At 43.3% G+C, this 19,876-nt stretch overlaps 1 protein-coding gene across 4 annotated transcripts in view; it reads left to right on the forward strand.

The window, feature by feature from the left end:
- pitx2 (paired-like homeodomain 2) overlaps window positions 1-19,381 on the forward strand; it is a 60,005-nt gene extending 40,624 nt beyond the window's left edge. Inside the window, exons 1-4 of one of the 4 annotated variants that reach the window (XM_056439743.1) lie at window positions 9,176-9,620; window positions 12,082-12,151; window positions 16,618-16,814; window positions 17,680-19,381. In XM_056439743.1, coding sequence (XP_056295718.1) covers window positions 12,106-12,151; window positions 16,618-16,814; window positions 17,680-18,231 — 795 coding nt within the window. In that variant the 5' untranslated portion in view covers window positions 9,176-9,620; window positions 12,082-12,105 and the 3' untranslated portion in view covers window positions 18,232-19,381. Of the gene's footprint in view, window positions 1-9,175; window positions 9,621-10,353; window positions 10,438-12,081; window positions 12,152-15,634; window positions 16,132-16,617; window positions 16,815-17,679 lie in introns of those variants that run through there. The other 3 variants (XM_056439742.1, XM_056439740.1, XM_056439741.1) reach the window with 3 other exon arrangements.
- Window positions 19,382-19,876: the final 495 nt, after the last annotated feature.

Consider the following 19,876-nt stretch of genomic DNA (forward strand, 5'->3'; position numbering starts at 1 on the left):
CCCTAAGGCTGCATTTAGGTGAATTTTTATAACTTTTGTTAAAAAGCATTTTTTTTTTTGGACTGGTTGTAGAGGGAGATGGCAGCTGGAAGCATCTGGATCAGTCTCTTCATGAAAGTGCTCGACCAGGAGGCGGTTCTCCACCAACACCTCCTACAGTTCTCAGAACAGAACCAAATTATGAGATGCACTTGTCATTTCAAAATGTCATTTTGATATATCGTGCAATGACTCTCAAATGTTTCATTGATCTATTTACGCCAACAGTATGTACCTGACCTCTTTTAGCTTGACCTCAATGTGGTTCCAAGTAAAAACACAAATGTACCTTGTAGTTATTGTCTATGTGTTTCTATATTGTGAGTCTCTCCAGTGTTGGTATGTTGTATGATCATTTTGAAATGAGCAGCAGTGTTATACAAATGATAATGACATAAATTAATATTACGTTCCCACATTGTCTCTCCCTTATATATTAGTATCCCACATTGTACCCTTGCACCTACATGTATGTGTCATTACGTTCTGTTCTGGTACACAATCAGTTCGGATTACAATTGTTTAGGAGTTCATTTGAATAAAATTGTTAAGAACTTTGCAGGCAATTATCTAAAGCTCTCAATTTTATCGATTTTATGTCGACATTTAATATTACGCGTAGCAATACTTATATCAGTAATGCCTTTGAGTCAATTGAAAATATTAAACATTTTAAATTATGATAAGCAAGAAAGTAAAAACACTGACTTTAAAGTCTGGAAAATAAGAAACATGTCACAAAGATATTCAAAATAAAGTTGTTAGGAGGTTAGGGTTGATATTTATTCTATAGAAAGTTTCACACATTGTCCGTTTATTTAATTATATCAGAAATATTATTATATAGTATCTAATATAAAGACATATTTAGTAGGTTTGTTGAACATTTATTTTCTTGTGCTACCCGGTATTAATACCGTACATACAGTTTACATGAACATACTGTATTCTATGTGACAAATTAAATACTTTAAAGCTTTGAGAATGATTTTTTTCTCGTTCAGCCTGAACCGTCTGTCTCCTTGATTTTCTGAGCAGATGCAAACAGCTGCTGACAGCTTCCTGTGTGTGAGGAGCTTCCCAAAGGTCTGTGGTGGGTCTGGGTCGTCCTGGGATGACGTCCAGCCTCAGCTGCCCCAGGAGTGAGACAAAAACAGAGGAGTCCTGCCCTGTGAGAGACACACACACGAGATGAATACTCCTCAACTCAACATGACCACAGTTACATCTTTCATTTATAACTCATTATCCTCCCAGTTTATGAGGTGCGTACATATCACAGCGGGGGGAGGAGATGCTGGACGCAGCACGCCGTCCCGTAAAGTTACCTAACAGATCGCTCGTGTTGCATTTAAATGTTAAATGTTAAGTAAATACATTACATTACATTACATGTCATTTAGCAGACGCTTTTATCCAAAGCGACTTACAATAAGTGCATTTCAACCTAGAGTACAAACTAAGAACAACAAGAATACAGGAAGTAACATTTCCTCAACATAGTCGAACTACAAAAGTACCATAAGTAATACTTGTATTAGTATGATAAAGTAAAAAGGTTTATACAATTAGTCGGGTTTCGACTCTCAAAACCAACCAAGTGAGGGTCAGGTGACCGTTGGATTATATCCTAGCGCTATGACGTTCGCCCGTCATCGTTCCATATGGTTTCCACAACATACGTATATATTTTAGAATTTAAAAGAATTCTCAGACGCCATCTTTTTTCTGAAATTGTAATGCTGAATTTTGAAGATTTAATATCCTTAAACCCAAATAAGTGTTTTCAAATATCCTTTTGCAGGAGAAATCGTCGACTGAGTGTCACTTTCCAAAAACTAATTATTTTTCCCCCAACAGGCCTGACATCATTCTGCGAACTCTTCACCCTAAAACTAAAAAAATTTCACTGATTTCTAAATCGAGAACACTTAAGGATTTAAGGAGATGCGGCCATTTCAAGGGCCATTTCGAAAGCAGTGATCTCGTAGTTCTGTTCGCCGACAAGATTCTTTCAAGCAAATTGTTTCAAGCAGTTCAAAACTCCGAGTTATCTTTACACGGCTTGGGTTCAGCTCTTGTTCAAATCCAAAGTGCAAAGGGAAGAATCAGAACATGATAACTAATCATAGCCAGTGATATTTAATTCTTCTTAAACGTATCTCTTTTAAAGCTATTTCTGTCGACACAACATATAAACTGCATTATTTTCTATACTGGGAATTTATTCAGATCATGACTGTAAAGATGTTATTTGTGCTTCATCCATGCCAGTCGAAAAGATAATAACTCAATACCATAAAATGTATAATAGTCTCATAAAAGTGGCATTATTCTTACGCAACACGTCTCCCCACCAGATTGAAGGTGTTTTATTGCATCTCCACGCTGTTGACAGAAATCAAAAGCTGGCAGTGGGGAAAGAAATTGTGAATCCGTACACCTTTAATCTCCCTCATCCTGCTGTTAGGCCGGGGTGTGTCCCCCGGTCTTCGATAATAGTCTGCAATGAGAAGCTTGAGTAAACACAATCAATGGAAGATACTAGCATATGCACCGCCGAGATTTACCAAGTCCCCCCCCTCCCTCTTTTATTCACCGCTCGACGTATTCGATGACACGCCCCTACCTTTGTGGATCGCGGGCAACTATCGATGCGATAAAAGGTTGTGTCATCGGCAAAACAGCGAATCGCCGTGGAGGAACGGCAGAAAAAAGAAAGAAGAAAAAACATTGAACCGGTGGGATGCCCCCTCTCCGTGTATCGTGCTCCTCCATGCTCTCCTACTCCTGGATTACAATCTCTTCATCCATTATTAATGAAGTTAAACTACTCGTGGCATGCTGAATGTGCTGCATGGGAGATTTGTAGCTAATCCAGCGCAAAACAGCCCCAGTCACATAATGAAGGGGGAAAAAGCACAAATGTCAACAGTTTCACACTGGGACTGGATTAGACGAGCCCCCCCCCCCCCCCTCACATTCACACACGGCCTGCTTTCTCTCCTCCACGAAACCACTGCACACACACACACACACACAAACACACACACAGCAAGTCTTGTATCCAGCGTGAACATCCACCACGTTCCACCAACTGAAGTACTGACTTGAAGGGAAAAGGCCAAAAGGGGGTGTCGAGGGTCTTTATGTGTGTGACATTGTTCAACGTGGTCTCCCAAGGAGAGAGAGAGAGAGACGGTTGTATAACGCTGTTTCTTTCCAAAAAAATCAGCCACGTATAAAAGTGATATGACACTGTACCTTACAGCGTACGGGTGGATGTTGACCCCCACTCCCCCCGCCTTGACGTCGTCAACGCGGGGGTTGGTCGGGTGTGTTGTGGCGAAAAAAGCGCCATGTAGTCGTTTACGGCTCAGCCGGGCGACGGGGCTCCGTGAACAGGGGAGGCGAGCACGAAACACCGGAACTAATCAGAGCACAGGGCATGAGACTAGCATCCTGATTCCAGATTAGCCTCCCTCCCTCCCTCCCCACTCGCTCCCTCCATTTCTCCTTCTGTGCCTCTCCATCTTCATATCTTATCTTTGTAGTCTCGTATCTTCCTTTCGGAGGTGATCTTTTGGACCTGCGTCTATAGCGAGGTTTTTTGTAAACTCGTTAAATCCCCTTTCTCAACGTCGGTCTTCTCACGTTCATCTCATTTTGTGGACTAAATACCGTCCGATTATCAGGTTAACAAGGACGATGTTTTTTAAGTTATTCCGTTCCTGACGTTAAAATCCTGTTCGCAGTGTCTGCTTGGACTTGTTGTGTTGTCATAACCAACCAATGTTCAGTCAACAAAGAAGCAGTTAGCGAAGTCGAACCAAGTCGACAACAATCGCGCCGCTGCATCGATCTCTTTCACGCTTCTAACAATGTTTCCGTTGTTTCGTTCATCGAGGCCTCGTTAGTCGTATCGGAGTTTCTCGCGTTATCGGTTTCTGACGTATTTTATTCCGAAAGTTCGGATGAAACCGACTTCACACGAGTGCTTGAAGGCCAAACCAATATGAATGTCTTGGGACAGCCAAGGTCCGTCGAAAACGTAATAAAAGTTAAATTTAATGATGATAGTGCGATAGGTTGTCGATGAACAATTTCTTTAACTCCCAGAAGACTGCTGCCAATCATCTTCAGGCGGCAATGTGAACGCTCGCCCGTTGTAAACATGGTCGTCCGTTCTATATCACGAGGACACTATTGGATACAGAGACGTGGGAAGGAATGCCAAGGCCTAGCATTACACCGCGTGTACACCATTCCTCCGTGGTCAAAGTTATTTCCTGTTTGTGCAGCAATAGTCAGGAAAGGGCTCCCACAAATGGGTCTTATAATAATCCCACGATTGTGTTTTCAAAAAGAAATCCCATTAACGCTGCTAGAAGACTGCTAAATGAATCTATTTTGGAGAGATTTTTCCTTTGACGCTCTTTAGGCTACGTTAGCCTGACTTCCTTTAGCGAGGGCCTGGCTAAAGTGTGCGTGGGTACAGAGGTAGTGGACGTTGTCATTGTGATGTCACCCGTTGGTTTGTGCAACCTGTGAACAGCAATTACCATATTAGGACCGCGAAAGAGTGACGTAGAGACGTCTTATACGGCTCTGGTAGGGACAGCCCACCTGTCAATCACAAGGTAGCCTCGCCCTAAATCCTGCTCTGCTTTATGGTCTATTTTACTCTAAATCGGACCACTTGAGGCTTTAAACTCGTGTTTACAATGTTAACTGATGAATCAAGTGAGAAGTAGAGCCATTTTTTTTAGACTTTAGACCAAACAGTCGCAGACTTCTTTCTTTATGCAACCGGAGCAGTCGCCCCCTGCTGGCCAGCAGAGAGAATGCACGTTTCAGACTCTTCTGCATTGGCTTCACTCGTGAGAGCCGAAGGTTGCCGCCTGGCATGAATTACAATTCATTAGGTTATTTCTGTACCTACAAATATATATATATATATTTGTACCCCCGCCCCCCAAAAAAAACATAAATAAATTGTGTGTTTTTGCACATATCATATCATCCATGCTACACTCCTTCCCTTCCCTTCCTCCTCCTCCTCATGCCCTCTCTCTGCCACAGTAGACCAATTAGGACTAAGCTGATTCCAGTGGTGACCTTTGGGTCCACCTCAGGTCTGCTGACAGGAGAGTTAACATGTAGCTGAATTGTTTTACATGTTATTGACGGGGTGGGAGGCATCATAGTCATTTTATCACACCAATTTCATTCTTGGCCGATTTCCCCTTAGGCGGGTTAGTGGCAGCTTCCTATTGATTTTTCGTGTAATTGATCAGAGACCTGCTTGAGCAATTTATCGGCCTGCTCGCACCTGTGATTAAGGCGGAGGCCGCATGTGTTTATGCATGCACCGACGATTATTTTTCCCCAAGATCAACCGCGCGCCATAAAAATACCAACAACAACAAAAACGCCCGTCTGCGGCTGTCGGCGTTATGAATGCCGTCCGAGTCTCGGCGACATTTTCTAATCACGCTTGACCGAAGCCATGTCATGGAATTGGAGACGGGCTCGTCCGACTGACCACGGCAATGACAGGAGGTAAAGTGTTCACATGAAAGCGTGGACCAGAGTTTAATTCAAAGTAATTGTTATTCACTTGAAGCCGCCTCACGCATGGGATTAATATTAGAGGACTCGGGTGGCCAAAACCACGATGACATCAGCCGAGCATTTTCTTTGGAAGCCCAGGATAGGATAATTACAGAAGAAGACAAAGACGAAGAGCCGAGTGCTTTTTAAATATACAGCGTGGTAGCCGGGAGGAGTGAGGGTAGCCCACGGTGTAAGTCATTTACTGGCCTTGTGCATAACTGGTCCAAAACCACAAGCCGTGTTGCTGAGTCGCAGTGCTTAGCGCCGGTGCAGCTCATCTCCCTCTCGGTGCTGCGACCGAGCCGGAATAGCGAGGATCAGGCGTAAAGCCGCTCAACGAGCTCGAGAGCCATCACAGGGCCACGCTTTTAATTTGGTTAATTGTACGCAGCGTTTTTCGCTAATAACGTTCTTGGAGTGATACTCGACAAATTGAAACGCACACAGGATGTTTCGGTCTCGAAGGAGAAAGACTCATCAAAACTCCTATTCATGCTCATTTTTCTCCTCTTCTCCTTCCTCCTCCCCTCAATTGTGGAGAAAGTCACGTCCCCCCCCCCCCCCTCCCACAATAAAAGCTAAAAGTTCCAGCCATTGCTTTATTTCTAACATATTAGCCGTACATAAACTGATTTGTTTAGAGATTTGCGGGTTTGGAAACACCAATTTGACTCCACATTTTATTACACGGCCACAGAGTGTTGGCCAGACGGAATACTAGGCGACAATTGCATGTGGTTTGAGGCTAAAAACAGAGGGGGGAGGGGGGGGGGGGGCAGGCTGGTTTCTCAGTGAAAAGAGCACCTCTGAATAATGGAACCGTTTCACATCTGCAATACTCGAGCTTCCCAGTGCAACACGACGATGGATGACATGGACGAGTCGGTTTCTCTGCTGTGGGGAAGAAGTAAAAAGGTTTCGATTCACTTTTAATGACGTGGAAGAGGAATCAGAGACGTTTCTGTCTGATTTGAACTGCAACTTAATCCATTACTTATTGAGCAAGATGCTCTTTGACACATAGATTATTAGTCGTATTGTGAAATGAAGCCCCTTTTTTTATTTACAAAGTGCAATTTGGCACACAATGGAATTCCACATGACATTTCAAAGCTTATTGGAGGTAACAGGTCATGATGCTTGAGCCTATTTCCAGTTTATAAGCTTTGAGCATGCATATTTGGTCATTTTGAATAAATCATATCGCTGTCAGGCTTTACAGATCTCAATAATATATATATGTATATATATGTGTGTGTGTGTATGTATGTATGTCTATATATATATATTGTGTTTTATGCATTTTTTTAAGTCTGTGAAGTGAATTCATTAAATAATATAAATTCAGAATAAATAGGTTTGCCCACTTTAGAAAAAAGTGCATTTTGGATGTGTGTGCGTGTGTGTGGAGGGGGGGTTGGGTGCGTGTGTGTTTTTGAGGCTTGCATGCGCGCTATTACGCATGGAAAGAGAGTGTTTGAAAGTCCTCTCCAGAAGGGGGTAAAAGTTGAAATGCCCAAACTGTACCGACGCACCGGGGGGCTGACGGGCTCGTTAACCGGCAGCAGAGCAGGTCGCCCCGGTTCCTTCGCGTCACAGCCGCCTGTCAGAAAATTATTTTCAAGTGTCCTTCAGCGTCGCCAAAGATGACGACGGCGGATCGATAAGCGCTTGAAATGAAAAGAAGCCGCGGGTTTTGCCCCCCGAGGCGAAAGATGTCGCCTCCCCGGCAGCGTCCTGTGAACTTCAGGCATTCCTCTGCACCTTTCTGCGTGAGGAAGAGGAGCCTCTGGACCTTTTCTTTCTTCTTTCTTTCTTCCTCCCCTTTCTTTCTTATAAAGAAAGTAAGAAGGAGAATAATAGAGCCGAGCCATCACATCACGCCTCTCCACCTCTTTTTTTTTTCTTTTTCCTGCGCGTGCGTGCGTGCGGGGCGTGATTTGAGGACGTGCGCGATGCGGGGCGGGATGGTTTCATGCGGGTCGTTTTTTTGTTCCTCGCTCGCCTGCTTTTTTTTTTTTGTGATCGTGCGCGTGCGCCATGTTTGTGCTTTGAGCTGCTGTCATATATTCATATATATATATATATATCTCAACATCTGATATTAAAACGCACGGGTCACTTTTTCTTTTTTCGAAGACCCATGAGCGAGCTGTGTTGGCAAATAAAAAACATTTTATTGATTGTGTCCCCATATTTATTTGCATTTGACCAAAGCTCCTTTTTTTCTGCCTGCACGTGCGTTAAGGCGAGTGTGGGGGGGGGGGGGAGAATAATAAGAAATATGGCCTTCTTGGGCCTATAGTCTATAGTCCTGAATGAATAAACCACATCTATAAGCAATAATCATATTTAAATAAATAAATGGCATCGCTTCTTGTATAGTGCCCTCCTTTGTGATAAGACATCGAGCTCATCACCTGTGTGTGTGTGTGTGTGTGTGTGTGTGTGTGTGTGTGTGTGTGTGTGTGTGTGTGTGTGTGACAAGTATTCAAAACCATGCATGCTTCACCAAATGCTATTTAGAAGGGGGGGTGTGGGGGCTTGCTTTGCTTCAGCGTCCCCTATCGCCTCGATATTCCCGTGTGGATGTGCGCATTAATTACCGCTTTAATGGGAGTATGACTAAAAATGTAAAAGCGGGATTAGGCGCGGGCCCGCGTCCGGTCTGCTCGCCTCGCTTAAGATGCGGAGAGAGAGAGAGAGAGAGAGAGAGAGAGAGAGAGAGAGAGAGAGAGAGAGAGAGAGAACACCACCAGTCTGTATCTAACGGAACGGATCCATAAAAAGGACATTTGCATCCGAGCCAGCTGTTCGCTTCATCTGCACGTAAATCCGCAACCCGACCGGAGCTCTGTCTGGCCCTGCAGGAGCGCACATTAAAATTAGTTTGAGTTGGTTTTTTTCCTCTCTCAATATTAAAAATATTGCGTTTGATATGTGTTAAATCGTGTGTGCAATCAGTGGCTGAATAATGGTTAAACAATGGGATTAATTGAGCTTCAATTAGGCTCAAATGTGTTACATAATAGGCTATGTGCATCTGTGATTGTAAATACAATACTTCTTTAAATGAACAAGCCTGAAGTGGCTCTTTATTCATACATCCCGGGGTATGGATGGTTATTTGTGTTTAGATAATAAGCAGAGGAGTTGAAATTGTTGTAAATTGCCGGTTGTGGTTTGGCAAATTGAACAATTTGGCTTGTTTTGCATGCCTGCGCCTCAGATTGTGCAATATGACAGTGAACGCACCGTGGCCAACAGGCATATCAAGTTGTTGTTTAATTTTTTTTAAACATTGCGTGAGCGCTTTAAAAAATATATAAATATAAAAAAAAGGTGGCTACTGCATTTTTGTTTGATTGTTGGAAGTTAAGAGGCTCCAAGTTTGCCCTCTGCGCTACACAGGCGCATACATACACAAACACACACACACACCCCTTTACAAAAGGCGCGCGCGCACACACGTACACACAAACACAGGGTGCCTCTGAGCTCAAAAGGAGGAGAACAAAAATGCACCACTCTCGCAGCGTCTTTCAAGGGGGAAAAAGTTGAGGAAGACAGAAGAGGACGAACCAAGGGGAGACTCGGATGAAAGCGCTTCTCCTCGCCCCGTAAACAGATGCTTATTTATGCGCATAAATGAAACTATCCGCAAAGGTATAGCGCCGCGTCTCTTCTTTTTTTCCACCCCCTTTTTTTTTGGTTGCCGGGATAACATAGCGTGGGGAGCCACATCCACGACACAAGGCTCACATTTCCGGACAAGAAACTTAGACTTGAGCGCCACACTGGACCTTGAAAGTTGGCAGCATTTTTTTTGACGCTCTTTAAAGAAAAAAAACAGAACCCCCCGCTGGTGTCACGTGCGCGTTTTTGGACAGTGGAATTTATCTCTGCGCCAGAGAATAAAACCTCCGACTGCCGGTACACCCAGAACCCACCGGTGTCTACAGCTGGTAAGTGCCGCAGAGGAAGAGAACATGGCGCTAAAATAAAATAAAGTTAAACTGAGATGTGACTAAATGCAAGAGAAGTGAGGGGGGGGGGGCTTGTCTCACCTCTTGTTGTTGTGTGTGTATGTGTGTGTGTGTGTGTGTGTGTGTGTGCGTGTGTGTCTTTTTTTGGTGCGTTTCTGACTCAAAGTCGTGCAACATAAAAGGGGCACGAAGCAATGTGAGGGCAGGGTTCGCCTTCCAGGTCGGCGGATGATAATGATGCATCATTAGATGTGATGGAGTGTGGAGGAGGAGGGGGGATGAAAAAGAGAGGGGTTGGGGGGGGGGGGGCGCAGTTAAGGGGCTTGATTGCGTGAAACTGTTAAAATATCGATTCAAGTATCGGAGGAATTAAACATTGTAGAACGACATGCTCGGTGTGTTGTAATTTCAGTTCACACAGATTCCTACTGAATTAAAAATCACCCTGTTGATACTTGTTATTGTTTCAGAGAGAGTACAGTGAGTTCTGACTGGTTGTACACTCCTCTCCATCATTTTTGTGGGGCAATATTTGGAGAGAAAACATTTTGGTGTATGTGGTGGGGGGGGGGGGGCAGATGCGACGTTCACGGTCTTACAGAGGCCATATGGTGGAGGTTAGTCGATTCATCTCCCGGTAAAAGGCTGCAGTCTCATGCTCCACTGTGTTAATTTCCCCAGTAAAGCCGGCGTGAGGCTATATGCCAGCTTTCTGTCTGCACTGGGCCTCGCGCCACGTGACTCACAGCCACTGCTGGTGGCGGTGAGAATGAATGGAGGAACGGGATTAATAGAAGTAATCATAATATTAACGCAGCTGGATCTTTAAACCGCTCCATACTGGACATACACTGGGATGTAAAATACACATATAATATTTATTACCGAGCTTAATTACCAAGAAACAAAGGAACAACATTATCAGAAATTAGCAGTGTTATTTGCAGGACTAATACTATTATAGGCTCCCGCAGTTAAATATATACAATACATTATTTCTGACTTTTTTTTCTCCCATGTGGTTGTTTTTATTTTTTTAATGAACGCAATAATATAGATGAATTTGGCCAGAATGTAAATACCATACTTTTTATTATTTATTAGCATTTCAAAATGTTTATTTCCTGTACATTTTAAGGAATAGCATGCCATTCATTTTAAATCTCCAGCAACAAGAGATGAAATAGATCAAACATATATCCTTCGATGTAAAAAAAAAAAAATTAAAAGGCCATATATATATTTGTGTTTACAGTAAAATAAAATACTGTAAAATACATAAATAACAGTCGATTGCAGAGGCCGCGGAGCAACCGGCAGGCAGGCTGAAGTATTGGAAGGACCTCCGATTAAATCTCACTGATTAGATAACACTGAGTCGCATCCAATGACCTTACACCCTTACAGCCTGACCCCCACTATTTCATTTTGCAGTGGGGACACAGAGGATGGGTGAGAGGAAAGGTGGCGCAGGTACACGCCGTGAAAACTTAACCTCCAATAGCTGCATCTCCTAAATAAGAGAAAGGGAACAGGAGAAGAAGACGAAGAAAAATAAACCTCACAGATGATGTAGAGCAGGTGAAGAGAAGAACTGAGGGGGAAATGGTTAACAGCATGACTGCATGCAAATTTCCCCCCGACTTGAATTATCATAAGCAAACAGTGCGAGCCTGGACTAATAAAACCCCATCTGTGTAACTTCATATCGAGGTAGTATGAGGGCTGCGATAATGAATTTTGTAATATCCCACCGACAGACATCTCAATCAGACTCTAATCCCATGATTTTACTTCGGAATCACTCCACTTCCAACTGCAGGCTGCACCAACAAAAAAAAGCAGCAGAAGAAAGAAAGAAAAAACACAAGATCCAGCTCATGTTTTATATATTCAGACTGCACCAAAAATAAATATTACACTGGAAAAATATATAACACAATATGACGGGGAATAAAATATAGCTTGAGACTATAAGTCGTTTTAAAATCAAGTGAATAAAGCGTCAGAAATCTTTTTTTTCCTCTATTATTTATTTGTAATCCAGAGATGTTTGCCATGCAATGTTTTGCATTTCACAACACAGATATAATTTAATTTCACTCATGCAATTTTATTTTTTTAAACAACGAAATGTTCACGTCAGAATGATAATTAGAATCTTTCAATAAACAATGTCTGCACCGCCGATGAGATATAACTTATTTTTACTATATTTTTTAAGGATATGCTCTTGGAGAAGTCGTATGTTTGAATGTTTTATTTTTTTATTTTGCCATTTTGAATATTTTCATCATTTTGCTCTAATAATCGAATACGTATACTTTGATCGTATATTACACTTGTTTAGTTATTATACTCCAAATAAATATTGACTGCAGCGTGGTTGTTTTTTACCAGAATTAATGGCTATTTGTGTCTCTTTTGTCTGTTTTTACAGAAGCGGTTTCCTCACACCGCCATAATGGACTCCCACTGCCGCAAACTAGCCACCACCTGCGCGCAAATCGGTGAGTATGTCATCCATCATCGATGCCGAGCAATTCCCTCACATCACAGAAAGGATGAAACATGGTTATTGTGGACAGACTGTTATAGTTACATCTGTACATAATCGGTTCTTATTATATTCCAGTCAACGGCGTGTGTGGCTTTCCAAAGCACATTAAAATAGATATAGATATTAATAATAGCTCTCTTGGTTTCATTTACTTCTACGCCGTCGTAAAAGCAGCCAGAAATACAGATGTTTTGATCTGAAAACCTGGTTTTATTTCACATGAGCACTATAGGTTCTGAGATAAATTTGGTTGAAGTCTTCCTCTTTTGTGAGGTTTCTTAAAAACAAACTCAGCATCTTTTAATTAAAAAAATATTTTAAAAAGGCAAAAATACTGTAGAATCTTTAATTGTCTTCTTCAAAATGTCAAGACTTGTGACGCGACACTTTTTTAGATTTTTAAGTGCATTTAATCTATTTATTGTGCAGTAGAAGTTGGTAGTCGCGGGTATTTCGGCCTCTTTTGTTGGTCAGTGTGGAGAAGCGCGGCGGGTGGATCCGGCGCGTTTTGCTGTGTTAGAGCGACACCTGGTGGTCAGACGCGGATCTGCAGCTTCACGGCGTCATCCGAGGATTAGATCCGGATGAGAGCGATATCATGTGCTGTAATTAGAAGATAAACATATAGATGCACATTTTCTACTTCACTACCTCTACTTTATAAATTTACTACCCTTTTGTCGCCATATGTATATGGCTTTTTTATTTTGTATTCGATTCATGACATCGAAACATGTTTTTACTAAATAACGTCTATACCACAATGCAACAAGAGACTGAGGGGAAAGCCACAGTCCCTTGCTCGACACAGTCTGGGATTTATTAATTATTCTCCAACGTGGCGGGGAAACGACATCAGGTCTGGTTAGGGTCCTAAACGAATAACCGATAACTCTCATTCCGTCTCATTTAGCCCGACACTGATGGGGCACTGTGGTGGCAGGAGGGCAGGCTGCTCGTGTAGTATCACGGGGCATCGATTAAGAATAATAGGATAACTCAAATAAATAATATTAAACTGAATCACACGGGGAGGGGGAGTCGGCTTGCAAATAGAGACACCCCAGCACCAACTGTTTGTGTTTAATATATGCAGCGCTGGTTGGATTGACTCCGGGGGAAACTAAATGTATAATGAAAGCCCATTCGTGAGGAGGAATATACTAAAAGAGGAATCTGATGTCTCCTTAATCCTATGTAAAAATAAATAAATGTTAAAGCCTTGTCGTCTCCCTCCCTATATTGACTGAATTGCTAATTAATGGCCCTCAATGGCGGAGGCCTATTGCGCGCGTGTAATCCGCAGAAGAGAGATAAAGCATTCAGGAGGAAACCGATAATCCACTTCAAGTTTATTATGACAACACGGCGGGAAGAGAAAAGGAGCAACACGACTGTCCTGCTGCTTGGCATCAACAAGGAACATATTAGTTTATCGGTGTTACTTTGAATAAAATGGAAGCTTTATCTTGAAATGTCAAACTTTTATTTTTTTAGAATCAGGTTAATCCAATGCACAATATCATTCATTAATATTATATAAAGGGCTAATTCTATTTTCATCAATCATATTATCCCCCCCGCATTTTAAAACGGACGTTTCTGTACATAAAATAACATGATTGTACCGTTAAGGCAAAACAAATTAATTTAAAAAAATCTCTTAATGAAAATAAATCCATCACTATTGAATGATTCCGCCTTAAAATGTGCATCGTGCTGATTGAATTAGCCACGAGACGACCCAAACAAGGTTTTATTGCCCTGTATGAGAGGCGATTGGCTCCTGGTGTTTTAATAAAGTCTCCTCCGTCCCTCGGAGTGCGCGTGTGCTGCATGCAGTCTATGGTCTGCTGGTATTTATATATCAGGGGCTTTCACGGGATTAGCCCCGCAACTTCTTAAACAGCGCCAAATCCAAATGTCCCGGCTGAATGGGCGTCCGCCCGGCCACGTGGAGCCGGGAAGTGGTGGCGATGAACGGACTCTGTCATGGAGTAAGAACCCCCAAAAAGGGACAAGCGTTTATTAAAAGCAATAAAGTCAGATTTTAATTCGCTTTAATTAGCGTGAGCGTGGTCCCCCCCCCCCCCCCCTCGATCAGTCCATCACTTCACTCACCTGTTACCCTCCTGATATTTCTCCCACCTCCAAACCCCTCCAAAACCCTCCTTGAAAATTAAAGTCGCATTTGTTTGATTAGACATGTTTACTTTGCCTTTACGCGTCACAATCTTTGGGGAGTTATAGGTTAAAAAAGAAGAAAAAAAGAAATTGCTGGCATATCGGCTCAAATTCATTAAAAAAAAAGCCCTCCTTCAGATATTCTTAGGCAAATGAGAGTCTTATCAGATTAAAAGAAAGCACTACAGGAGTGCTGGCTGGGAACGACTGAGGGGTCCAAACGCAAAGTGAGTGGAGAGATCCAGTTAAGCACCCGGATGAAGTAATCCGTCGTCAACAAACCGAGTCCGCGTGGTTAACGGTGGCTCCGGTGGGGTTGATTTAATGGATATTTGAACCTCAACTCCGGGGAGGTCAAGAGGATCGTCTCATTTCACAACTCGTATGACGGGCTGCATACGGAGACGTTCGTGGATAGTAAGCCAATTTAAGTCCGTTTGGTCACGTTGTACTTCACATCCAAGTATGGAGTTGGATCTGAGGATTACAATGGGAATGTTAAAACGCAATGCATTAGCGGTTGTTTGCCTTGAAGTCTTCTTTTTTTGTAAACCACCTTTTCACTTCCCGTTTCTCCATTGCCTTTTGGCGCACACATGGCATTAACGTTCTGCGCCCCGCTGCACCAGATTGTACGTCTCCGTCGACGTGCGCACAGTTTTTGGCGCAGCATGGCACACTTATTTTTGGCACATTTGAAGTGTATGTCTTTTTTGTGCATGTGTGCCTGTAAATATGTGTCCTGTCAGAGGACCCATCGTGCTGTATCAGGCTGCTGTGTTTGATATTCACTGTGCGTCTCTCTTTATTTCATACAATCCGCTCGGTGCAGCGCTTTATCCACATCGAGTCCCTGAGTAAACTGCGGCGACAGAGCCTTTGCATCAGCTCGGGTCTTAATATCAGTGCATCGTTTTTGCTGGGCCACTGGACCCATCTCGTAAAATGAGGCCAAACTGTGTTATTTTCATTTGTATTTGGTCTTGGGCTGCTGCGCAACGGCGACGCGCGCGCCGCGGGTACACCGTGCGTCCCAGCTCTCTTTACATGCTTTTATTTGGAAGAGGGGGGAAATAAGCGCCAGCCCCGGCATAAACACATTGGCACACATATCTCGTTTCCGAGCGCTCCGGTTGGCTGGACGCGCCGTCACATCCACACGGATGTGCCTGTCAGGATGTGCCAGATGGGCGGGCGCAACGCAGTGACGTGGCAAGTCTGGGGAGAGGCGCAGGCAACAGCTGAGCAGAACAGAGAGCTGTGTAGTGTGTGTATGCCTCTGGATCTAATATCACCTACCTGTCCTTGTCACTCTGATAGTCAGCCGAGGTAGCCGCGGTTTACCACTGATGCTGGTATGGCAGCACTCAATGGCCCCTTTTAAAGCAACTTTAAACAGAAACACGGTTTCATCTCAGCCGCGGGAGGAACTGCTCCGCTGTGCGTATTTTTGGAGAACTGAACACATTCCGCAGACGGATTTTCCGCTCATCCTCGTTGCACTGACGGGACTTACTGCGCTTTTTTGACAGCCGGTTGTGCGATCTCCTTTACCGATGAACTCTATGAGGGATCCATTAAACACAGACCACCACCACCACCACGTAACGGGGAATAAACTCGCCTCCACGCACCACACGGCTGTGGCGATGGCCTCCACTTTGCAGCCGCTGCAGCGGTCTGTGGACTCTAAACACCGGTCGGAGGTGCACACGGTGTCGGACACCTCCAGTCCGGAGTCCGTCGGTAAGAACCTCGCGGGGGGATGCAGATGTTCTCGGCGGAGGCGCCGCAGATGTCCTCTTGACATCAAGCGGTGGCTCCCCGTTAATCCAAAGGGAGTTTCACGTGCACGCTAATTAGGCGTAATAGCTGTCAATTGATTCACAGGCAATCCGTTTTGACACTGGCCTGTGTGCGTGTTGTGAAAAGTTTGTGTTATGTAAATTAAATACAGATTGTCTCTTATACAGCGTGCTCCGATTACATTTAAAAAAAAGGTACATGTATCATCAAATCCAATAAAATTAAGAAGAATAGCAAAATAAATATATATATTTCTAAATATAAAGGAGTAATTGGGGTTATTTTAGATTGTTTTCCCCTCAGTGAAATCCGACGGGGAACAGCTCCTCCACATCCCAGCAGTGTCATGGGATTCCGTGTTTTAGTTCGGTTCACTCTCTGTAAACGCGCGGGCCTGACTGAATCAACTTGTTTTCCTCTTGACAGAAAAAGAAAAGAACCAAAATAAAAACGACGACTCCTCAGACGACCCTAAAAAGAAGCGGCAGCGGCGGCAGAGGACTCACTTCACCAGCCAGCAGCTGCAGGAACTGGAGGCCACTTTCCAGCGGAATCGCTACCCGGACATGAGCACGAGAGAGGAGATAGCCGTGTGGACCAACCTCACAGAGGCCCGCGTCAGGGTGAGTAGTCCCTTGGGTGCACAAGAAAAAAATATTCATGTGTATAACTTCGGCTAATTTGGGCCAATCGCTCGGTTAACGGTTTACCTCATCATTATTACGCACGGACACCAAACTTTACGCACGGCTAAAATCGTCCCTAAAAATAATGTAGGACAGTTTTGTTGTTGTTTGATTTGTGTTTAAATACACTCCCGATTCAAGCTCAATTTAAATGAGATGGAATGGTTTTTAATAGTCGGCTAAATATAGTTTAAAACCTCTGCAGATAATGATAATAATCCATTTTCGGAACACAATGTGCGGTTCTCGACATGCTTTTAATCTGTCCAGTAATTTCAGAATAAAATTGGACAAAAACAAGAAGCGTTTGACCGTTACGTGTAATTACACACCGATAGGTTGTTACCAGTAGAAGCTGTTGACATTGTGTCGGTGGTGGCAGATACCAGCGGCGTTCTCCCGCTCGTGTGAAAGATGTGCAAAGCTTGTATTTTTGCGATTGCCGCCCTGGTGCTGTGTGATTAAAGGTCAGCGTGTTAGTGGAAGCCTGCGGAGGAATACACATCCTCTCCGCCTTAAGACGGCGCAGTGAGAAGCCCGCGGTGTGTATTCTGCTCAGATAACGACGGATTCAAAGCGGTCTGGAATACGGATTCATAGCGAGCAAATATAATATCACAACTATTTAAATGTGGAATTCAAAGTAAGCACCAAAAACACACAATTAAAGTATATAGGGTCAGTAAAAAACGTATAAATCTAGCCAGATTACCAATAAATATAAAGGCATTAAAATATATATATTTTTATTTATTCTTAATAAATATTATTTCTAACCTGCCGGCGTTTCCTTTGCTCTAAGGTTTGGTTCAAGAACCGGAGAGCCAAGTGGAGGAAACGGGAGCGGAACCAACAAGCCGAGCTCTGCAAGAGCGGCTTCGGCCCGCAGTTCAACGGACTCATGCAGCCCTACGAAGACATGTACCCCAGCTACACGTACAACAACTGGGCCGCCAAGGGCCTCACGTCGGCCTCGTTGTCCACCAAAAGCTTCCCTTTCTTCAACTCCATGAACGTCAACCCTTTGTCCTCGCAGACCATGTTCTCGCCGTCCAACTCCATATCCTCCATGACTTCCAGCATGGTGCCATCGTCGGTCACCGGCGTGCCGGGCTCCAGCCTCAACAGCCTCAATAACTTGAACAACCTCAGTAACCCGTCTCTCAACTCGGGGGTGCCCACCTCGGCGTGCCCCTACGCGCCTCCGACCCCTCCCTACGTGTACAGGGACACTTGTAACTCCAGCCTGGCCAGCCTGAGACTGAAAGCCAAGCAGCACTCGAGTTTTGGATACGTGCAGAATCCGGCCACTAATCTGAGCGCTTGCCAATACGCCGTGGACAGACCAGTCTAATACCTACCCTGCACTGCAAAACAATAACCACCTTGGCGAGTCATTATAGGCTACTAGTGAAACTTAGTGTTAGTTTTTTTTTCTCCTAAAAAAAATAAAAAAGGAGTTAAATGGAACCTGGCCGATTATTGTACTTTAGTCATGTGATTTAGGGAATTTCTTGGTCATGTGGCATTTCCTTGGTACTAGTTGGACAGAGACGTGCATTTTCCTTCAAGATATTTCCACTTCCCCAAACTGCTCATTACTAACCAGTGCGGATATTCCATCCATTTATTTGGGGGTGGGGGTGGGAGGGATTTCCCATCGAGGGTGATTACAAGACCAAATGGCTTGTTACGGTGGTCATTTTTTGCAGTGTGTTGGTAATCACAAGCAGCCGGCCACAGGAACAAGAGACTACTAAAACTACTTTTTTTTCATCCTTCTTTTTTTTTTCAAGAAGGGCACTAGAGAAGACTGAACCACTGAAACAAGCTCAACAACTCCAGGTCGGAGTCAAACTGAAACGGGAGATTTTAGGTTTTATTCCCTTTTTTTGATGCGTCTGGGCCTGCTTCACACTGCACCAGTTTTAAAAAAAAACATTTTAAAAAAAGAGGGAAAAAGGCCTGTTTTTGTTCTTCATATCTCGTCATGAGTTTTTCTCTTTTTCTGGTGGATTTTGGACGTTAATTGTTGACTAATAAGGTTGTATATATTTGAATGATCATCTCCTGTTTGTCGAGGCGAATGCGCTATAACCCTCCAGTCCTCTCCAGGTTCAATTTATCAACGCATGTGGAAAAAGAAAAAACTTTAAAAAATAAAAGGAATCATGTTTTGCTTGCAAACAAAAGGGAATGTACATACTAAAACGCACCAGATGTGTGTTTCTAACATATTATAAATTTATTATTAATGTCTGTGTGAATATCGATTTAGAATAGCAATTCTGGATTTAAAAAAGGAAGAAAAAGAAGAGGAAAAAAACGAAGCATCAACACACACACAAAATGTTCCTGCTAAAAAAAAAAAAAAGTTGTTTTTTTCTCTGTGTATAATATTTGGTACGGACTCATGTTTTTTTTTTTTTCGTCTTTTTTTTCAAAACATCCCAAAAAAACGATTGTGTTTTATTTAATGGAAGTAAATATATTGTTCAAAAACATTCTGATTTTATTGAATCTTTGTGTTGCTATAGTATGTTAGTGCAAAGCAATGACAAGTCTGTCTATAGCCTTTCGATTATGTGAGGCTAATCTATAGAGGAAAACAATGGGCCGCTCCAATACACATAGCGGGGAGATGCTCCGTCAGATTAACTGCTGAATACATGTCTGCCCGGCCAGCCGAGGGCCTCGGCTGGGCCCCGGTGCTTGAAATAACACGGGAATCAACAAACAGGACTTGGACCACACAACAGTGACAACTAGTCCATTAGGGTTTGTTTTTGTCTCCTGTGTCTGAACTCTGACGACTGTAGAGGATTAGTAGAAAAACCTATCACAATACACATCCACATTTATTTACCCATGTGTTTATGTACATGAGATCTAAATCAACTTTATAAACCCTTTGTTTGGAGTGTGTATTCAAGTCTTGCTGCATGCCTTATCATCTAAATTATCTATATGCAGCACAACCTGACTCGCGTGCATCTGTT

The sequence above is a fragment of the Pseudoliparis swirei genome, chromosome 19 (assembly GCF_029220125.1).
Source record: "Pseudoliparis swirei isolate HS2019 ecotype Mariana Trench chromosome 19, NWPU_hadal_v1, whole genome shotgun sequence".
In the NCBI taxonomy this organism is placed as follows: domain Eukaryota; kingdom Metazoa; phylum Chordata; class Actinopteri; order Perciformes; family Liparidae; genus Pseudoliparis; species Pseudoliparis swirei.